Genomic DNA, 16,201 nt, shown 5'->3' with positions numbered 1-16,201 from the left:
ATTCTTATCAAAACTTTATAGTTATTCCACAAATTTTATTAGGTCTATCCTTTTCAAATTTTTGAAGAATTTAAAATTCAAAAAAAGTACAATAAAATAGCATATTTTTTTGCCGTAAAAACGCAATGTAAAAAAAATCATCAAAATTTCCTTCCTCTTCAAATTTTTTGATATTTAAAAAGTTGGTGGTCAGATTTTCAAATTTAAGCTGTTTCACTAACTCCATAAAAACAACATATTCTTTTCGATTTCCAATTATGACTTTTGTTTAATTGTTCACATTTATAATAGAAAGCATTTTTAAAATCACTGTTGATATAAATATAATCAGTAAATAAGAGCTCATACCACTAAAAAACTGCTCAACTCAAAATATACTTTTTCTGATTTTTGATTTGTGAAAAATTATACAATATTTAACGAGATTTACAAAATTAGATAGGATACTTTTTATTCAAAAACTCAGTGTTATTGTAAGATTTCATCTGAAAGTTGTTAAGAAAACTTAATAAAACAGTAAACGGCTAGCTACGAGAAACATTTAAAAGTTTTTTATCTCAACTGAGAGCATCGCCAAATGTTATTTCAAATCATAGACACACTTGAAACATCGCTGAAGCGGCAAAAATTATATTTAAAAACTTTAGTGAGTAAAAATATTTAATAACGACAAACTTGGACCCAAAAATTACTGTTTCAAAAATGAATCATGTGTTTCTCCAACATGAAGAGCCAATTTCGAGATAAAAAAATGTTTCCATAACAAATAAAAATCGTAACAATATTCGCGAAAGTGTCACTGTCAGCTCACAAAATTTTTTAGATTTGATAGAAAAACAATCAATTTGATATTCAGATAACAGTTTTTTTTTTTGATAACAGGAATATGAAAACGTCTTATTGCCCCTTTCTTCGTGGGCAATGCAAAAAAGTATAATCCTCAAAAACCACTTTTACAACAAAAATTTCAACAGTTAAGAATTACCTTTTCATAAAGAGTTTGTAGGTCCAGTTTAAAAATACCACACAATTTCATTTGTCATTTGTTCAGCTTTAAGTCATTTGTTCAGCTTTAAATGATCGGTAACTATCCTAATATCAATTCCTGAAAAGGGTTATTATTTTTACTCAACAACTTATTATTATTTTTACTCATGTTTCAATAACTTGATGAAACAGTAATAATTTGGTTTATTTAATCGATAAGCGTTTCAACGAAGACACAAGTCAGGAAGGGAATAAGAAAATGAATTGGAAAGATCAAATCTGCCAATATATATATATATATTTTTAAAAACTAATTTGAAGAAAGCTATCTCATCCGTAAAAATAAATTTTATATTATTCCTTCAACAAAAAAAAACGGAGGAGATTACTGTTTCAACACGAACATTTTAATTTCTCTAAATAAAAAGGAGTGATATGCATTCTCGCATTGCTCACTAGAAACAACACAGTTTTTTTTTGCGTAAAAGTTTACATTACTGTTGGTGGTTCTTGCATACTAAAGGAAATAAATGTGTCTGATTAGGCTGTAGTTTGTAGTTTCTTTTAGTTCCGGAAAAAGCAATTGCATGCCGCAATAATTAATTTTGAAAGTTGCAGTTCTTTTCAGCGCCTATTATTTTTGGAATACTGAAAAATTACTATGTCTAATATAAGTTTGAATGTGTGTTTCAAAATTATCTGTTTCAACAAATTGATAAAGTTTTAGAAATAAAGATTGTTTTAATCAAATGGAATCTTTCATATCTAACATATGAGAACAACTTTTAAATAGTGAACAATGTCACATATCGGTACGTAAGAATAAGTGAGATATATCAAAATATACTAATGAATAATACTGTTTCAATAAATTGAAAAAAATTGTGAAAATTATGAACAATTCAATTCGCGAACTGGTTCCAGTCAATATTTTTAATATTTTTTTTAATTAGCGCTTCCAAACTGAAAAATGGGTGAAATTATTGATAAATTGTTTACACTGTTTTAAAGACTTGATGAAAGTGTAAAAATTTGATGTTTAATGTTTAATATTCAATGATTTAATGATTAAAGAATCGGAATTTTTAAATACAAAAAAAAAGGTTTTTACTGCTTCACTAACCCTACAAAAATTGGAAATCCTCTAAAACCCAATTTAATGAAGACAAGAAAAAATGAATTCCACGTGGCGTTTCGGCTCCAAAGCTAAGCTATGAAATAAGACCCCCTCCATCAATACAAATTTCAAAAATTATTCTCCAATTCCGGATATTAATTGAAATCCGACACTGCCTCCGCCGTTGCCGCTTCAATAAGAAAATGCCAAATCCTCACACACAGCCACGCTCCGCCCCACATTAGACTCTTTAATTTTATTTTCAAACAAAACTTTAGCCACCCGCTTCTTCCAAAATCGTTCATTATTCACCAAGAAATAAAAGAATTCATTGTTTTTTTGCGTGTGTTGATTGTAGAGACTTTCTTCAAATGAAATGATGATGAAAGAGACAAAAAATTGGGGGTGGTGGAAGAGAGAGAAATGGAAAAAAAACAAAAGGGATTTAGGGCGGTTTGCGATGAAAAAGGGAGCAAAGTAGTAGAGTTGGAGAAGGAGAAGGAGGAGACGAAATTGAACGATAATGAAGAGGGGGTCCCCCCGAGAGGTACACCAAACTGCCATTTCCAGATACACATTTTTCTCACTTGCTTAGAATGCAAAACAGGTGGAAATTGCTTTAGAAGCAGCCGACATCTACCGACATTGCTACATAGCTAGTGGCAAACCCGGAAAGTGTCGGGCGCATTATAGAACATGAAAATAGTAAGAAACTCCACAAATGACAGTCGATATAGAGTCGGAAAGGTAATCGGACCACTCTATATCTTCTAATGACCACTGTTTGAGTTTCCTCTGAAATGGGAATTGTAAGACTAATAAGCGATTCGCTCCACCCACTTTGAACCAATCGGCGTCTTCGAACTCTGTCTGATTGGTGGAAAAATGGGCGGAGCAAGTTGCTGATTGGTCTGGCAGCTGTCATGTGAGAGGGAATTTAAATTTGCATATCGCGTTTTTTTTTTGGGATTTTTCATATTGTCTGTCGTTTTTTTTTGAATGTCAGCTAAACAATTTTTGATTTTTTGAAGCGAAATCCTTTGAAAAAAATTAGCTCAAAAAATTGGCAACTTTCTGTTAATAATTAACACAGGATTAACACACGGATCAAGTTTCTCGCAATTGGCAAACTCAAGACAAGAATGTGAAACAGTGAAGTTTTCAATTGAAAAATTTGGTTCTGACAAAATATTGTTTCAAACTGTTGATATTGATAGTTCAAATGGTCGTTGATATTGATATTAAAAAATTCAATGACAATTCGCACTTGAAATAAGAATGTGCTATCGGGATCCGTTCATTCAAGATCAATTTTTGTCAGGCCTCATCGAAAATATTAACCAATAGGCAGATTTTTAATTGTGAAAAAATTGAAAAGAAAAAAATTTTTCAATTTGTTTTTATGTTTATACACAGATATGACTCGATATATTGCATTGCAAATTTTGTACCGATTTTTTACCTGAAAATTTCTCCTGTGTCTCACAAAAAGGGCACCCGATGTCTATTCGGTTTTCTCACTACAAGTTAAAACAAGCAAATATTAATAAGTTTCAGAACATTTTACTTTTGAGTGGATAAAAATTCGTTCTAACGACATATTTATTTTGTTTTTTTTTTAAACGATTAACATGAAACATGATGGTGATAAATTTGGCTAGGGATAATGCTCTTTATGTAAAACTCGTGGAGACCACAAAGTGGTATCTACGACTTGCTGCCTGACCAGACATTTATTAGAATTCATCTAAAACATTTAAACTAGTACATTTTTGACGAAGCCACATTTAATAATGGAACTTTCAGAATTTTAAAAAATATATAGGGACTGAGATATCTTACTCAGAATATTTACTAAAGTAGTTCCCATATTTTCTGTTTTGTAATATTCCGTGAAAAACATACCTAACTGTGGCATACCAGAAAACAAAACTCGAATCCCAATGGAATTGCAATTACAAAAATAAGTATGAAAACAGTTGTGAGATGCCAATTAGGCGTTGACTAACAATATTTGATGGCTGCTATACTTGTTTTTTCGATGTTTGCGTTAAAGAAACTTGGAACATCTAATTGAAGTGATTAGACTTTCATTACTTCCATGAAACAGTATAAATTTTAACATGAAATATTTATCAATCTATCAAAATGAATTCAGTCCCAAGAATGGTTAAACACAAATAATGGAAAAAAAATTAAATTATATGAATCGTTTCAAAAAAAAACTTTTTCTAGTCGACTTCCAAGAGTGGCAAAAACTGAACAATTCTCACTTTTCGACTGTCAATAAAAATTCCGATTTTTTTTGGAAAGTTTTTCTATGATATTTGATCATTTTGGCACCATAGGAGTAGTTTTAAACACTTTCCCCACGTGCCAAACAGTTTTTAAATTTTTATAAATTTTGGATTTGAAAAAAATGTTCCAACTAGTTTTTATTTTCAAAAGGATAGCTAACAATTTTAATAGATGTTGCTTTGTACATGCCTACATTTTTTTTGAATTACGATCCACTTCTAAATATTCACTTTTCATCAATATCTTGGTTCATTTTGAGCGAAGCATTAAGTGCTCAACTTGAAACAGTAGAAAAATGTTTTGAAATTTTGATGAAATTAAAAACAATGAAGATATGACAAACTGACAAAGTTAAAGAGCAAGTATGTAAGAACTTCAATCAGTACATTTAAAGTGTTCAGATTTTTTTTAATGTTCAGGTTTTTTTAAATATCAATTTTGAATTTTTTGAAGTTATGTATCAAATTGTTTCTATAAGAAATCTAAATTAAGAAATTGTATTGACAGTATGAGGAATTGAGTTACAACAAAACTTCGCTTGTTTAACATCTCACAGGTCATTTTTTGCAATATGGCGTCGAAAAAAAAAGGTTTGGTCATTTTAATAAACTCAACGCTATCATCAATATTTTATAATGGTCCAGTTTTAAATAGAGAATGAGAAACAGTGCAAATTTTTAGTTTTTAACTTGAGATTTCAAAAAAAAAATTGTGAAAAAATGAAAAAAAAAACTGTTTCAACTGGTTTTATTAAAAACACATAACCGAACTGTTTATTGGTAAAATCTCTGTCTCTCACAATTCAATGACGTTTTGTATTTGCAATGGGAATGTGCTACCTGGTTTCATTCATTCAAACCCAACTTTTGCCAGGTCCGCATCAAAAAGGTTAACGAATGGGCTGTTGAAATTACAGAAAAAACATGTTTCAGCTTGTTTCTATCTTTATGTACTATTGTGGCATAAACTCGATTCATTTTCAACAATGGGTTTCTCAGACAGATTAAATGAACTTTTCTGTTGTTGGGTTAATTTAACAAGTTGAAACATGCAAATATTAATAAGTTTAAAAACATTTTCAGGTTTAATTATGAATTGAAAAAATGTCTAATTATTCTTGTTTATCTGCTTATTATTCACAAACGAGATATTATTTTGTTTTTATTAATAATTAACATGAAACATGTTGGTAATAATATTGGCTACGGGTTTTCCCCGTTTTGTACAACTCGCTGAAATCCCCAAAAAGTTTTATCCACAAGTTTTTGCCTGATCTTCTAAAACTTTGAACTAATAATTATTTGACGTAGCCGCATTTGGTGTTGGAAATTTCAGAATTTTCAGAAAATATATAGGGATTGAGATAACTCTCCCAGAATGTTTACTGAAGTGGTTGTCATGTGGCATGGCTAACAACAATACTCAAATCCCAATGGAATTTTATTTTAAAAAAATGAACACAGTCGGATTTTTAACTTAAAAATTATTGGCTGTTGTTCTGGCAATGTGATTAAACATTCCTCGATTTGTTTGAGATAAACTAAGGTTTTGATTCAACAAAGAAACAAGGAACAAATTAAACCTAATTAAAATAATTACACTTTCATAACCTACATAAAGCATTATAAATTTTAACATGGAATATTTATAATTTCTATACTAAACGATAAATGCAAAAACCTTAAAATCAAAATTTTAAAGAGGAAAGTGAATGAAACAAGCTTTTTTTACACAGAAAATGATAAGGCTGTATTTTCGGAGTTTTCTCGAAGTGCCTATAAGAACAATGTTAATGCAAATTTGTAAAATTTGGATGCCCAATATTCAATGAAAAAAGTTACACCTTTAATGACCTCTTAGAAACAGTAGAAATTTGAACTAGACACATTTACAAGACGAAAATGCCAAAATCTGTAAAAATTTTGACATTTTACAACTGAAAAACATTTAAAAAATTAATAACAGGACCACCGACAATTAATTGTAATGGTATCAGTTACGAACATGAAACCTACTACATAGTAAATTGTATGTGGTGATTTAGGATCTATCAAAAGCTCTGGCTTTTAAATTCAATTGATTGCTGTTCCAAAATATTTGCAAGTGCTTCTTACTATTAGTAAAAGGAATTTTATTGAAATCTTTAAAAAAAAAGGGAGATGGAACATGTGGAATTTATAAAAAAGATCCCCGTTTTTTGAGAACATTTACTTTTATTATTTCAAATTCAAATGAAGAATTTAAAAAAGTACAGTTTTTTTTTCAAGTGTGAAATTGGTATTAGAGAAAACTCTGTTTCAGGTAGTTTTCATTTAAAATCATAATTAAAATATGATACTAGTTTAAAAGTATAAACCACTAGAAATTAGTTATTATTGCACCACTTATAACATCACTTATCTGCGCTGGAAAAATTCAGGGGCAATACTATTAGTAAGAATTCATTTCAAATAAGCATTTTTCAACTTTTCAGCTTTTAATTGTGAAGTGGCACCTTGTTTTTGAAATTTAAAATTTATTTCAGGTTCAAACAAAATTTGTTTCAACTAGTTCTTATAAAAACACATAATTGAAATATTTAATAAGTATTTTAGATTTATTTTAGATTTATTATTTTAGAACTACAAGTCAATGTACTTGAAACGGGAATGGGCAACCTGGTCCCGCACAATTAGTATTGCACATTAAAATTGAAAGCAGAAGATGCCAATAAAATGCTCGACTATAATAGTAGAAGGATGAAAAATACGTTGGCATAAAATGAACTATTTACATACAAATGTTTAGGTGTAAAATTACGAGTAACATCAATGATTTTAAAATTATTCAGGTTTAAGTGAATAATGTGAAACAGTGTGGTTTTTGTTTTAAAATCGAGACTTCAAAAAAAAGTAAGTTTCAGAATTTTTAAAAAAATTTTTAAACCAGTCGTTATTAAAAACATTAAATTGAAATAATTAATTAGGCATGCCTTAGTGGCACAAATACTAACGAGAATACAATATATAGAATACAACAATATTTATTGAAGTAGTTTTCATATTTTCTGTTCAGTATTTTTTCGTAAAAAACATACGGCATACCAGAAAACAATACTCGGATCCCAATGGAATTTTATTTTCAAGTGAATATGAATACAGTTGGGAGTTGCCAATCAATTGTCAACTAAGGCTTTTTCTAGTTTTTATTCGATAAGTTCTTTATTGACGGAACACCAAATCAAGATAGTTGCACTTTCATAACCTCCATCACAGCTAACTTCAATGCTTATGGAAAAATACACTTTCATCACTAACACGAGCTTTAATAAGGTTACAGTTATACAAATATTTGCTACGCGATCATTCTGATAACGCTTTTCAATTGGAAAATTTGAAATATTTTCACAGTTTTTGGCACTTTTTTGCAAACCTGTCTAGTTCAAAATTTCACTGTTTCTGAAAAATCATAAAAAGTGTAACTCATTTTGAATGACGCTAGTTCTTTCGTATATTTGACTTACTTCATTCAACTTTCATTGGGTTCCAAAATTTGCTTTTGCATTGTTCTTGAAGGTCAATGATTTTAAAATTATTCAGGTTTAAGTGAATAATGTGAAACCGTGTGGTTTTTGTTTTAAAATCGAGACTTCAAAAAAAAAGTAAGTTCCAGAATTGTTGAAAAATTTTTTAAACCAGTCGTTATTAAAAACATTAAATTGAAATAATTAATTAGGCATGCCTTAGTGGCACAAATACTAACGAGAATACATGCGGAGACCCCTGAAATGTCATCTAAAATATGTTGCCTGACCAGAAATTTGTTATAGTTTCTCCATTTTATTTTTTTAATTAGGTGAACTGATACATTCTTGACGCAACCACATTTGATTTTTCAATTAGAAAGTTTATGAGGAAAAAGGAATTGCCGATAAAAATTTTTTTTTTTTGCAAACCTGTCTAGTTCAAAATTTCACTGTTTCTGAAAGATCATAAAAAGTGTAACTCATTTTGAATGACGCTTCTTCGTTCTTTCGTATATTTGACTTACTTCATTCAACTTTCATTGGGTTCCAAAATTTGCTTTTGCATTATTCTTGAAGGCAGTTATAGAGAAAAAAAACACTATGCAGCCTTGAAACTTCTTTTGAAAAAGTATCTTTTAATTAACTTGGTTTTTTTTTTTAAAGAAGTTTGAGTTTCGAAGCTTTTAGCTTTTGTTATTGTTCGTAAAAATATTTCCTGTTAAAATTTATAATGTTTTATGAAGGTTATGAAAATGCAACTATCTTAATTCTTTCATTAGTTTTTCGACATCTCACCATTATCGAATAAAAACTAGAAATAGCTTTAGTTAAAATATGATTGGCCACTCCCAACTGTGATCATATTTACCATAAAATAAAATTCCATTGAAAAAATCTACTGTTTCAACTAGATGTGATAACTCAACGAATAGTACCGTGTTTTCAAGTGTGAAATTGCGATTGGAGAAAATTCTGTTTTAAATTGTTTTTATTTATAATTATTACTAAAATATGGCATTAGTTTATTAAAGTATTGTGCAAATGTAAAATATTAACTTTGTGACGAGACTCTGTTATTATTGCACCACTTGAAACAGTAAATTTTCAACTTAAAAAAATTGATTCCTTCAACTTCCACCTTTAAACATGTTTACAATGTCGAAATCATTTAATATTACTTTTTGTGCTGGGAATTTCATTGAAATCTAGAAAAATTAACGGACGTTTTAAGAAAATTTAGCGGTTCTACTCAAGAATAGTAAGCGAAGAGTTTTGTTACATGGCTTGAAATGTAAAAGCTTATCAATATGAGCAAAAAATTTTGATGATCAAACTAAGCTTTACGCAGTCGGCAAATTGGAATTAGAGAAATTCACAAGATAAATGGCGAATCTAAAACAGACTACGAAAAAAAGTATTAAATTTCGAAATCATCACCGAAATCGTGCAAACTGGGCAATACGACTGGAGTCATATAAGAAACCAATATGAAATGTAAAATTTTGTACTTTTTTTTTGATGAGCCGTCAAACTCAATTGTTAAAGTTTAGAAGTCAAAAAATTTCAATTGTCTTAAGGAAAAATATCTCTCATATGTTTTCCTATAATTGGATTGTTTGATACTTTTATAATTTTTCAAGATATGAATTTTTATAGTATTACAGTAAAATAAACTATAACATGGCATTTATGTTAAATATGCGCCTAGTTAAAAATTACGACATAAAATCCTTTTATTATTGTAGAAAAATGGATTTAAATGTTAATAAAAAGGTCATTGTAGAAAAATGGATGGAACAACGGAATGAAATAATCACATATTTGTCAGCTAATAGAAACAGTGGAGATATTTTAAAGTAATAATATTCAAAAATCAACGAACTAGCAAAAAAAATTCAAAACTAAAAAAATTTTAAACAAGAAATCACCCGATGAACTTCTAATAACTAACAAAAAAGTAATGATATTATTAGACCTCAACCTGAAGCCGGCTTTGAAATTTTCAAACCTTATTTTCTGTTTTCAAGTTCCCAGCGCTTCCAGTTTTATCAAAAGTTATCAAGTGCTAAATTATTATTATTATTTCTACAAAATTGTAGTTGAATTTTTTTGAAATCATTTTAACAGTCGTCAATGTGACTTGTGAGTTCAGAAAATTAATTTGCTTAGAAATATATCTGATTCCAGTAAAATCACATCACGGTCTGAAAATGAACACACAGTTAAAATCTCCCTTGAAATTTAATGTCGTGAACCTACAAACCAACTATATATGGAACGAATAAATAAAGAAAGACATTGAAATATTAAAAATTTTGCCTTCGAAACGATAAACTCCATGCAAAATTTTATATATCAACTGCTTATAGGATTCTCCACTGATTTGAAAAATCATATATCCTTTTATGAATAGTATGCAGCCAACAAAATTTGGGATTTGCAGCAATCGGGTTCAAACTTTTGAAAGTTATATGTAAATCCTACGAAAACCGACTAAAAATTCTAGGAATTTCATCAGCCCGCTCTCTCCGCCTAAGAGCCCAACTATTGGTTCTATACAAAATTCTTACCGGCGCAGCGCACTTCCCAAAAAGCAGTGACTTTGTTACGCTTGCTAACTCGTCTCGTCGTCCGATGCTGATTAAAATTAAAAATCCCAAATGTCGTAGCTTTTTCTCCCAAGTAGTGCCAATATGGAATAGCATTGTACGCAACTCTAGCTTTTTCCTCTCCCCATCACAATTCCTTTCGCTTGTTGATTGTCAAATATCTAAATTCTGATCTCTTTCCCTCTCACTTAAACTCGCGCTCTGTCGGGCCGAGTTTATTTTAATTTATTCATCTACACGTGTAAATATCATAACCGGTTATGTTTTTCCTATCATATTCTTTTTGTTTCCATGATGAATAAATAAATAAATAAATAACTAACGTATACATGTATGTTATTAGCTAGTCACTTCACAGTTCACTAATTCGTAAAAAATTGTAGCATTTTATGAATAATGTGCAGCCGACAAAATTTGGGATCTGCAGAAATCGAGTGCCTTTTTTTTGAAACTTCTGCATACGCTTTATTTTTTTGAAGAATAATATGAGATGGGAAAATTACTGTTGAGAGAATATTGAATGTTTCTAATTTTATAATTGTTTTTTTGTATTTTGCAAAAATAAGCGAAATAGCCAAATTTTCAGTTTCACAGGCAAATCCAGATGTGTGAACTTTCATGATTCCATTGCATCTAATTTATCAACTACTTAAACATATTTAACATTTTTTCCAATATTCAACTGTCAGAAACTTAGATTACACCACAACATATAAAACCTGCTGAAACTCAAAGTGTTGTCTATTGCCGTCGGTAACATCTAAGTTGATTAAAATATGACTATGAAACAGTAATTTTTTTTTCATTTGCAACAACTAATTTCACACGAGAAATTATATTTTCAAGTGAAATAAAAGTTTATTGAGTTGTAAAAGTACGCAGCCGACAAAATATTGGCAATTGCGACAATTCTATCAACGAAGAATGTAATATTTTTCAGTACTTCTCTAGCATGAACTTTCGCCCAGGAAAACGGAAATTTAATTAACTCGAATTCTCAAAATAAGTTGTCTGAAAAATTTAATTAAACAGAATTTTATCTTTCAAATACCAACATTCTGCAGTTCATAAATCAAAATGTAACACTAACTAATTTCTAGTGATTATTTATCAACTTTTTGAAGCAGGTTTTCTAAATTAAAAAAAAAAAAATTTTAAAAATGGGTGATTCTGATTTTAATGAAGTAATATTCAAGTTGTGTTTTTTTATTACATAGATAAAAAGAATTTAATAGAATAGCTAAAAGTTTGATAATTAATAATATGACAATGAAACAGTGAACATTTCAATTCGCAAAGTCTAATCAAAAACTGAAGATTCGAAGTATTTAACACCATGCAAAAATCGCTCCGACTGGCTCTAATTTTCGAATATTCAAAAGATTTTCACAAATACGACTGTCAAGTGCATGTATTTATGAAAATGTAACTTTCAATCCCAAAATGCTCTATTACCTGCAATTGCTTAAATGAAACTGATTATAAAATGTCAAATATATCAACTGCTTGTAACAGATAATTCAATTTTTCAAATACAACACTGTCCGGTCTAATTGAAATAACAGCCCGGTTAATGTTATCAGATTTCAGCATGTATGTTTTTGTCAAGTTAAGATCTCCAGAGATATTGAATTCCAGCAGTCTACGAAACGATAGAAACACATCAAACGATAACAGTTGAATTGTTTAAAATATGTTATTGAAACAGTAAAAATGTGTATTTTGCAACACTAACTAATTTCTAAACTGACATTGTGAAATACTGAAACTTTTTGTGAAAAGTGTGCAGCCGACAAGATATGAGCTCACACCATTACAAGATTCGTTTCGACAAAAAATTCCACAATTTCATATAATTTCTGTGTTTTTGCCCTTAACTTTATCTAATCCGAGTGTAATTCTAAAAACTAATTAGCCGTCTGCAATTGTTATTAAACTTCTTTCCAAAATTGCAAATTTGTTAACAACTTGAAACAGAAGATATAATTTTTAAAATACAACACTGAATGATATCAAGGAGTATAGTAATAATAAAACCGTTTAGGAAGTCCCAGTAACTAAAAGTAACAGTTCAAATTATTTAAATCTGCCATTGAAACAGTAATTTCTTTTCGAATTTCAACAACTACAAAATTTTATGGATGAACTGAACTTTATTAAAAATGTTGATTTTTAAAATGTGAAGTCGTTTTAAAAAATTTGTACACCCGACAAAATATGAGGCATATAATAGAATGTTAAAAATTCAAAAAAAAAACTGCAAAAGCTTCCAAACCTGTACATGCCATATTATTCCTCTACGTCTTCGAAAGAGGGCGCTTTTATGCGAAAAGGTCTCGCCACGCGCCTGCTATAGATTTTAAAACTATTTTTGAAAATCAATATGTGGGTCGTGGCGAGACCATTTGTTGAAGTCATAGAGAAATTGAAATACACTCTATTTAAAACCAGACAGTTTTAAAAAAATTTCAAAAAAATTTATAAATGTGTTTCAGGTAATTGATACATTTTACGCTGTACAAATTATTTGAATGTAATTGTGAGTCACTGTATCAATGTCATATTATAAATCTACCCATTTATTGTCTATTATTACCAGAAATCTACAAACTTTTATTTCGTTGTCATTGTTTGAAACATTTAATTTTCAATTCGAAATAATTATTTTCAAGTTCTCATCAAATGACTGATTTGTGAAAAATATGAATTCGACAAAATCTTGCCTGTCCGAATACCTTAACGGGTGCGAGGCCTATTTTATAATATGACATTGAAACAGTGAAAATTTTTGAATCGCCAAACCGAATTTCACATTTTATCAAAACATGCTATTTAAGGTTGGCGTAAATTTAAAAAAAAATTAATTTTCAAGCACATTTTTTTTGTTATCCGATCCCATTTCAATGATACAAGTTAAAAAACGTCCAATTTATCAACCACTCCAAACACATAATTAAATTTATTCGAACTGTCTGATTCTATTAAAATAACAACACAGTGTATAGCAACTGGAGAAACTGAAAAATATATTTAATATATCTGGGTAGGTGTGTTTTTGGCTATTGAAAGTCTCCAGAGAAACTATTTTCTAGAAATCTACGAGACACAAAAATGTTTACACGAAGAAGAACTGATCAAACAATAATAGTTGGATAGCTTATAATAAGACATTGAAACAGTAAAAATCTTCGAATTGCAACAACTAATCTTCCATTTTTTCGAAAACTGCTATCGATATGAGAACCTTTTCAGCTTCTATTTCTACTTTTTTTTCGATTCTCGCGTACAATTTCAAAATTTATTTATTCCGACTGTTGCAAATTAAACGGATAATTCACGTGTTTTCAGCTCGACCATTCGGTGTAATTTGTGCAAACACCGTCTCGCGCAAATGCAGACATTTTTGCACGCGCTGCGGTGAAATTCCTCTTGGCGAATTCAAATATTTTTTCCCGCCTTTTTTGAAAATTTTCCAGGCGTTGGTCGAGCTGAATACACGTGATAATTCGAATAAGGTTCTTCTTAAAGTTGCAAATATGATAACCACTTGAAACTGATAATTCAATTTTGGAAGTGCCGGTTCTATTAAAACTACTTCACGCAACTACAAAAACTGAAAAGTTTATTTTGGCTAGTTAAATTCCCCTGAGCAACTTGTTGCCAGAATTATATGGAACTCAAAACTTTTCACAGAGTTAGAATGGTATCATCAAACAAAAACAGTATTAATTTTTAATATGACATTGAAACAGTAAACTTTTTAATATTACAACAACTGATTTTCACATTTTCTTGTTGATTTCATGTTTACGAGAGCCCCGATTTGTAAAATACTGAAACCTTTTAGGAATGTTTGTGCTAATTTCTAATTTTTTTTCACGACTTCCTGCGAATTACGGAAGTCTTGTATGAAAAGTATGCAGCCGACAAAATATGAGGGCAAAATATGTGATATCATGCAAGACTGTAATTCACATCGATATGAGAATCTATGGGGCAAAAAATTACCACAATTCTAAGTACTTGATCTAATTCGAGTACAAACCTAGGAACCAATTATTATTCAAAAAAAAAGAAGTTTTAATATGGCATTGAAACAGTAAACTTTTAAAAATTTTAACAACTACTGAATTTCACATTTTCCCGCTAAATTCAAAGTTACGAGAGGACCGATTTGTGAAATACTGAAGCCTTTTACGAAATTTGTGCAACCGACAAATTAGGAGGACACATTACTTTAGGTCACCCGAGAGATGTCGAACCATTCACAACTGTAACTCACACAGATACAAGAATCTCGAGATTTTTTCAGCCTAAATATTTAACAAGTACTGCATAATATTGTTAACTTTACATACATAATACGTGTAATCCTTGAAAATAACTAATTTAATAAATGAAATTAACCTATATTTATCATCGCAAGAATTCAATGAAAGTAAGCTTTTTTCCAAAGTTGCACATTTGTGAAATATTTGAAAAAGAAAAATAAATGTTTAACTACAATACTGTCTCCCGCCAACCTTAATGATACCACTTGTGAAGCGTCAAATTTATTAACCACTTGAAACATATAATGCTATTTATTGAAATACAAAAATGTACGCTCACAGGACATCACGGTAGAAACAAATTGCATTGAACTTCTATCCAAAGTTATAAATTTCTTAACCACTTGAAACAGAAGATTTAATTTTTTTTTTGAAATACAACTCTGTCTATTAAAATGATATCGTGGTGTATCGTCAACATAGAAACTAAAAAAGTACATTGTTTGCAATTTATAGTTTCTATGTGTATACTTTTTGTCTAGTCAAATTCTCCAGAGAAATGTATTGCCAAAAATCTAGAATGTAAATACCAGAAAGCCACAAAAAGGATGTAACTACCGGATAAATAATAACTGTTAATTTGCTTTAAATGGCACTGAAACAGTAAACATTTTATAATTGCAATCAACAAATAATTTCTTTTTTTTCGATAAATTCAAAGCTCAAGCTCTTCGATATCATATCGATCGACTTATAAAATTGGGAGGCTTTTTATGAAAAGCATGCAGCCGACAAAATATGTAACCTGACAGTTGAACTTTAAAAAACAAGCCCAAATTTTTTGATGGCCTCACTTAAATTGTTTAGTTTTTCATTCAAAAAATAATATTACTGGAGTTTTTGTTTCAAAATTTTTTGCTGTTTCACAGAAAAAGTATATAAAACTAGCAATAAGTACAAGTAATCCCTTCACTATTACCACAACTTTACCAATAAAATAAAAGTGTTTACCATAGTCTTTACTCAAGAAATACGTGCTCAAATATCGGCTTCTCCGATTTCTAAAAGTCCATTAAAGTCTGTGTTTCAGCAAGTTTCAAATACGGTAAAAGTCAAAGAAAACTTTGAAAAAAATCGTTTACGCCACTTCATGAAGTCATATATTTTTTCATAATCAATCACTACGTATCTGAAGTTGAACATTTACTATAAGTTCGTTGACTTATTACAACTAGTTTAAACAGTAGATTTTTGAAACTCTAATAAATTGATTTTCCATATGAGTTTTCGGAACTCATTTGCGGTTAGAAGCACATTACAATTATTTTCATCTCATTAAATTTACACTGCTCACCTACAAGGCAGCCTACGCCTGCCTTGTGCCTACATGGGTGCCTACAGCCAGAGTAGATAT

General features: G+C 29.7%; 103 non-coding genes and 1 pseudogene across 104 annotated transcripts; 40 read left to right on the top strand and 64 right to left on the bottom strand.

Moving 5' to 3' along the window:
• The first annotated feature begins 36 nt into the window (after positions 1-36).
• On the top strand, positions 37-57 carry 21ur-12414. The gene has a single exon (NR_061408.1).
• On the top strand, positions 40-60 carry 21ur-2415. Its single transcript, NR_061407.1, has one exon.
• A 195-nt stretch (positions 61-255) lies between these two features.
• Positions 256-276, top strand: 21ur-4235. The gene has a single exon (NR_061406.1).
• Positions 277-450: 174 nt separating this feature from the next.
• On the bottom strand, positions 451-471 carry 21ur-4539. The gene has a single exon (NR_061405.1).
• An 85-nt stretch (positions 472-556) lies between these two features.
• Positions 557-577, bottom strand: 21ur-4869. The gene has a single exon (NR_061404.1).
• Positions 578-736: 159 nt separating this feature from the next.
• Positions 737-757, top strand: 21ur-8513. Its single transcript, NR_061403.1, has one exon.
• Positions 738-758, top strand: 21ur-14354. Its single transcript, NR_061402.1, has one exon.
• A 290-nt stretch (positions 759-1,048) lies between these two features.
• 21ur-14918 lies at positions 1,049-1,069 on the bottom strand. Its single transcript, NR_061401.1, has one exon.
• A 41-nt stretch (positions 1,070-1,110) lies between these two features.
• Positions 1,111-1,131, bottom strand: 21ur-2116. Its single transcript, NR_061400.1, has one exon.
• 21ur-8745 lies at positions 1,114-1,134 on the bottom strand. The gene has a single exon (NR_061399.1).
• Positions 1,135-1,199: 65 nt separating this feature from the next.
• Positions 1,200-1,220, top strand: 21ur-2416. The gene has a single exon (NR_061398.1).
• On the top strand, positions 1,201-1,221 carry 21ur-15623. The gene has a single exon (NR_061397.1).
• Positions 1,222-1,252: 31 nt separating this feature from the next.
• 21ur-1592 lies at positions 1,253-1,273 on the top strand. The gene has a single exon (NR_061396.1).
• Positions 1,274-1,421: 148 nt separating this feature from the next.
• Positions 1,422-1,442, top strand: 21ur-3663. The gene has a single exon (NR_061395.1).
• A 290-nt stretch (positions 1,443-1,732) lies between these two features.
• Positions 1,733-1,753, top strand: 21ur-953. The gene has a single exon (NR_061394.1).
• A 34-nt stretch (positions 1,754-1,787) lies between these two features.
• 21ur-12206 lies at positions 1,788-1,808 on the top strand. The gene has a single exon (NR_061393.1).
• An 85-nt stretch (positions 1,809-1,893) lies between these two features.
• 21ur-329 lies at positions 1,894-1,914 on the top strand. Its single transcript, NR_061392.1, has one exon.
• Positions 1,915-1,946: 32 nt separating this feature from the next.
• Positions 1,947-1,967, bottom strand: 21ur-8944. The gene has a single exon (NR_061391.1).
• A 66-nt stretch (positions 1,968-2,033) lies between these two features.
• Positions 2,034-2,054, top strand: 21ur-10312. The gene has a single exon (NR_061390.1).
• Positions 2,055-2,142: 88 nt separating this feature from the next.
• On the top strand, positions 2,143-2,163 carry 21ur-7035. Its single transcript, NR_061389.1, has one exon.
• Positions 2,164-2,412: 249 nt separating this feature from the next.
• Positions 2,413-2,682, bottom strand: Y41E3.20 (annotated as a pseudogene). Its single transcript has one exon. A coding segment is annotated over exon 1 (270 nt).
• A 508-nt stretch (positions 2,683-3,190) lies between these two features.
• On the bottom strand, positions 3,191-3,211 carry 21ur-2792. The gene has a single exon (NR_061388.1).
• A 129-nt stretch (positions 3,212-3,340) lies between these two features.
• On the top strand, positions 3,341-3,361 carry 21ur-4143. Its single transcript, NR_061387.1, has one exon.
• On the top strand, positions 3,344-3,364 carry 21ur-2025. The gene has a single exon (NR_061386.1).
• A 312-nt stretch (positions 3,365-3,676) lies between these two features.
• 21ur-2784 lies at positions 3,677-3,697 on the bottom strand. Its single transcript, NR_061385.1, has one exon.
• A 451-nt stretch (positions 3,698-4,148) lies between these two features.
• 21ur-2482 lies at positions 4,149-4,169 on the bottom strand. The gene has a single exon (NR_061384.1).
• Positions 4,170-4,567: 398 nt separating this feature from the next.
• Positions 4,568-4,588, top strand: 21ur-925. Its single transcript, NR_061383.1, has one exon.
• 21ur-5377 lies at positions 4,571-4,591 on the top strand. The gene has a single exon (NR_061382.1).
• Positions 4,592-4,620: 29 nt separating this feature from the next.
• 21ur-3907 lies at positions 4,621-4,641 on the bottom strand. Its single transcript, NR_061381.1, has one exon.
• On the bottom strand, positions 4,624-4,644 carry 21ur-4825. Its single transcript, NR_061380.1, has one exon.
• A 257-nt stretch (positions 4,645-4,901) lies between these two features.
• Y41E3.463 lies at positions 4,902-4,981 on the top strand. The gene has a single exon (NR_101979.1). It is a non-coding gene; the product is annotated as an Unclassified non-coding RNA Y41E3.463 (non-coding RNA).
• Positions 4,904-4,924, top strand: 21ur-1065. Its single transcript, NR_061379.1, has one exon.
• Positions 4,982-5,003: 22 nt separating the features above from the next.
• 21ur-1834 lies at positions 5,004-5,024 on the bottom strand. Its single transcript, NR_061378.1, has one exon.
• Positions 5,025-5,178: 154 nt separating this feature from the next.
• On the top strand, positions 5,179-5,199 carry 21ur-14187. Its single transcript, NR_061377.1, has one exon.
• Positions 5,180-5,200, top strand: 21ur-4714. The gene has a single exon (NR_061376.1).
• 21ur-13668 lies at positions 5,183-5,203 on the top strand. Its single transcript, NR_061375.1, has one exon.
• A 167-nt stretch (positions 5,204-5,370) lies between these two features.
• On the top strand, positions 5,371-5,391 carry 21ur-8566. The gene has a single exon (NR_061374.1).
• 21ur-14388 lies at positions 5,375-5,395 on the top strand. The gene has a single exon (NR_061373.1).
• On the bottom strand, positions 5,385-5,405 carry 21ur-76. Its single transcript, NR_061372.1, has one exon.
• A 115-nt stretch (positions 5,406-5,520) lies between these two features.
• 21ur-14902 lies at positions 5,521-5,541 on the bottom strand. The gene has a single exon (NR_061371.1).
• A 416-nt stretch (positions 5,542-5,957) lies between these two features.
• Positions 5,958-5,978, bottom strand: 21ur-7361. The gene has a single exon (NR_061370.1).
• A 69-nt stretch (positions 5,979-6,047) lies between these two features.
• On the top strand, positions 6,048-6,068 carry 21ur-11015. Its single transcript, NR_061369.1, has one exon.
• A 133-nt stretch (positions 6,069-6,201) lies between these two features.
• 21ur-5192 lies at positions 6,202-6,222 on the bottom strand. The gene has a single exon (NR_061368.1).
• 21ur-12849 lies at positions 6,203-6,223 on the bottom strand. Its single transcript, NR_061367.1, has one exon.
• Positions 6,224-6,531: 308 nt separating this feature from the next.
• 21ur-9742 lies at positions 6,532-6,552 on the top strand. The gene has a single exon (NR_061366.1).
• On the top strand, positions 6,533-6,553 carry 21ur-10905. Its single transcript, NR_061365.1, has one exon.
• A 31-nt stretch (positions 6,554-6,584) lies between these two features.
• On the bottom strand, positions 6,585-6,605 carry 21ur-9465. The gene has a single exon (NR_061364.1).
• Positions 6,606-6,740: 135 nt separating this feature from the next.
• Positions 6,741-6,761, top strand: 21ur-649. Its single transcript, NR_061363.1, has one exon.
• On the top strand, positions 6,744-6,764 carry 21ur-11962. The gene has a single exon (NR_061362.1).
• Positions 6,765-6,911: 147 nt separating this feature from the next.
• On the bottom strand, positions 6,912-6,932 carry 21ur-14281. The gene has a single exon (NR_061361.1).
• A 52-nt stretch (positions 6,933-6,984) lies between these two features.
• On the top strand, positions 6,985-7,005 carry 21ur-4717. Its single transcript, NR_061360.1, has one exon.
• Positions 7,006-7,188: 183 nt separating this feature from the next.
• On the bottom strand, positions 7,189-7,209 carry 21ur-2083. Its single transcript, NR_061359.1, has one exon.
• 21ur-14851 lies at positions 7,192-7,212 on the bottom strand. The gene has a single exon (NR_061358.1).
• On the bottom strand, positions 7,193-7,213 carry 21ur-12007. The gene has a single exon (NR_061357.1).
• Positions 7,214-7,879: 666 nt separating this feature from the next.
• Positions 7,880-7,900, top strand: 21ur-4210. The gene has a single exon (NR_061356.1).
• Positions 7,901-7,936: 36 nt separating this feature from the next.
• 21ur-10497 lies at positions 7,937-7,957 on the bottom strand. Its single transcript, NR_061355.1, has one exon.
• 21ur-14886 lies at positions 7,940-7,960 on the bottom strand. The gene has a single exon (NR_061354.1).
• Positions 7,961-8,402: 442 nt separating this feature from the next.
• 21ur-9110 lies at positions 8,403-8,423 on the top strand. Its single transcript, NR_061353.1, has one exon.
• Positions 8,407-8,427, top strand: 21ur-13336. The gene has a single exon (NR_061352.1).
• Positions 8,428-8,593: 166 nt separating this feature from the next.
• On the bottom strand, positions 8,594-8,614 carry 21ur-12795. Its single transcript, NR_061351.1, has one exon.
• 21ur-6316 lies at positions 8,595-8,615 on the bottom strand. Its single transcript, NR_061350.1, has one exon.
• On the bottom strand, positions 8,596-8,616 carry 21ur-11833. Its single transcript, NR_061349.1, has one exon.
• A 67-nt stretch (positions 8,617-8,683) lies between these two features.
• Positions 8,684-8,704, top strand: 21ur-407. Its single transcript, NR_061348.1, has one exon.
• A 221-nt stretch (positions 8,705-8,925) lies between these two features.
• Positions 8,926-8,946, top strand: 21ur-1782. The gene has a single exon (NR_061347.1).
• On the bottom strand, positions 8,938-8,958 carry 21ur-8683. The gene has a single exon (NR_061346.1).
• A 284-nt stretch (positions 8,959-9,242) lies between these two features.
• 21ur-5493 lies at positions 9,243-9,263 on the bottom strand. Its single transcript, NR_061345.1, has one exon.
• Positions 9,264-9,336: 73 nt separating this feature from the next.
• 21ur-14225 lies at positions 9,337-9,357 on the bottom strand. The gene has a single exon (NR_061344.1).
• 21ur-6195 lies at positions 9,338-9,358 on the bottom strand. Its single transcript, NR_061343.1, has one exon.
• A 324-nt stretch (positions 9,359-9,682) lies between these two features.
• 21ur-2636 lies at positions 9,683-9,703 on the bottom strand. Its single transcript, NR_061342.1, has one exon.
• Positions 9,704-9,828: 125 nt separating this feature from the next.
• 21ur-2129 lies at positions 9,829-9,849 on the bottom strand. Its single transcript, NR_061341.1, has one exon.
• 21ur-1143 lies at positions 9,832-9,852 on the bottom strand. The gene has a single exon (NR_061340.1).
• Positions 9,853-10,264: 412 nt separating this feature from the next.
• On the bottom strand, positions 10,265-10,285 carry 21ur-2661. The gene has a single exon (NR_061339.1).
• A 572-nt stretch (positions 10,286-10,857) lies between these two features.
• 21ur-2545 lies at positions 10,858-10,878 on the bottom strand. The gene has a single exon (NR_061338.1).
• Positions 10,879-11,239: 361 nt separating this feature from the next.
• 21ur-4826 lies at positions 11,240-11,260 on the bottom strand. Its single transcript, NR_061337.1, has one exon.
• A 317-nt stretch (positions 11,261-11,577) lies between these two features.
• On the bottom strand, positions 11,578-11,598 carry 21ur-1150. Its single transcript, NR_061336.1, has one exon.
• Positions 11,599-11,726: 128 nt separating this feature from the next.
• 21ur-12538 lies at positions 11,727-11,747 on the bottom strand. Its single transcript, NR_061335.1, has one exon.
• A 216-nt stretch (positions 11,748-11,963) lies between these two features.
• Positions 11,964-11,984, bottom strand: 21ur-15480. The gene has a single exon (NR_061334.1).
• 21ur-724 lies at positions 11,965-11,985 on the bottom strand. Its single transcript, NR_061333.1, has one exon.
• 21ur-10558 lies at positions 11,966-11,986 on the bottom strand. Its single transcript, NR_061332.1, has one exon.
• Positions 11,987-12,158: 172 nt separating this feature from the next.
• Positions 12,159-12,179, bottom strand: 21ur-8144. Its single transcript, NR_061331.1, has one exon.
• A 62-nt stretch (positions 12,180-12,241) lies between these two features.
• Positions 12,242-12,262, bottom strand: 21ur-12789. The gene has a single exon (NR_061330.1).
• A 164-nt stretch (positions 12,263-12,426) lies between these two features.
• On the bottom strand, positions 12,427-12,447 carry 21ur-3501. The gene has a single exon (NR_061329.1).
• Positions 12,448-12,548: 101 nt separating this feature from the next.
• On the bottom strand, positions 12,549-12,569 carry 21ur-1330. Its single transcript, NR_061328.1, has one exon.
• Positions 12,553-12,573, bottom strand: 21ur-13072. The gene has a single exon (NR_061327.1).
• Positions 12,574-13,048: 475 nt separating this feature from the next.
• Positions 13,049-13,069, top strand: 21ur-9139. The gene has a single exon (NR_061326.1).
• Positions 13,070-13,106: 37 nt separating this feature from the next.
• Positions 13,107-13,127, top strand: 21ur-15228. Its single transcript, NR_061325.1, has one exon.
• On the top strand, positions 13,110-13,130 carry 21ur-1162. Its single transcript, NR_061324.1, has one exon.
• Positions 13,131-13,226: 96 nt separating this feature from the next.
• 21ur-3302 lies at positions 13,227-13,247 on the bottom strand. The gene has a single exon (NR_061323.1).
• A 151-nt stretch (positions 13,248-13,398) lies between these two features.
• 21ur-8378 lies at positions 13,399-13,419 on the bottom strand. The gene has a single exon (NR_061322.1).
• A 206-nt stretch (positions 13,420-13,625) lies between these two features.
• 21ur-14306 lies at positions 13,626-13,646 on the bottom strand. Its single transcript, NR_061321.1, has one exon.
• Positions 13,630-13,650, bottom strand: 21ur-5047. The gene has a single exon (NR_061320.1).
• A 355-nt stretch (positions 13,651-14,005) lies between these two features.
• Positions 14,006-14,026, bottom strand: 21ur-1973. The gene has a single exon (NR_061319.1).
• A 175-nt stretch (positions 14,027-14,201) lies between these two features.
• On the bottom strand, positions 14,202-14,222 carry 21ur-4778. The gene has a single exon (NR_061318.1).
• A 325-nt stretch (positions 14,223-14,547) lies between these two features.
• Positions 14,548-14,568, bottom strand: 21ur-6380. Its single transcript, NR_061317.1, has one exon.
• On the bottom strand, positions 14,551-14,571 carry 21ur-10659. The gene has a single exon (NR_061316.1).
• Positions 14,572-14,664: 93 nt separating this feature from the next.
• 21ur-7340 lies at positions 14,665-14,685 on the bottom strand. Its single transcript, NR_061315.1, has one exon.
• A 248-nt stretch (positions 14,686-14,933) lies between these two features.
• On the bottom strand, positions 14,934-14,954 carry 21ur-14031. The gene has a single exon (NR_061314.1).
• Positions 14,955-15,022: 68 nt separating this feature from the next.
• On the bottom strand, positions 15,023-15,043 carry 21ur-2816. The gene has a single exon (NR_061313.1).
• A 90-nt stretch (positions 15,044-15,133) lies between these two features.
• Positions 15,134-15,154, bottom strand: 21ur-741. The gene has a single exon (NR_061312.1).
• A 229-nt stretch (positions 15,155-15,383) lies between these two features.
• On the bottom strand, positions 15,384-15,404 carry 21ur-988. The gene has a single exon (NR_061311.1).
• Positions 15,405-15,508: 104 nt separating this feature from the next.
• On the bottom strand, positions 15,509-15,529 carry 21ur-9690. Its single transcript, NR_061310.1, has one exon.
• 21ur-5761 lies at positions 15,513-15,533 on the bottom strand. Its single transcript, NR_061309.1, has one exon.
• A 218-nt stretch (positions 15,534-15,751) lies between these two features.
• On the top strand, positions 15,752-15,772 carry 21ur-395. The gene has a single exon (NR_061308.1).
• A 193-nt stretch (positions 15,773-15,965) lies between these two features.
• On the bottom strand, positions 15,966-15,986 carry 21ur-3052. The gene has a single exon (NR_061307.1).
• Between the last annotated feature and the right edge of the window lie 215 nt (positions 15,987-16,201).

Source organism: Caenorhabditis elegans, chromosome IV (assembly GCF_000002985.6).
Source record: "Caenorhabditis elegans chromosome IV".
NCBI lineage: Eukaryota > Metazoa > Nematoda > Chromadorea > Rhabditida > Rhabditidae > Caenorhabditis > Caenorhabditis elegans.
This window is presented reverse-complemented; position numbering and strand designations above follow the sequence as displayed.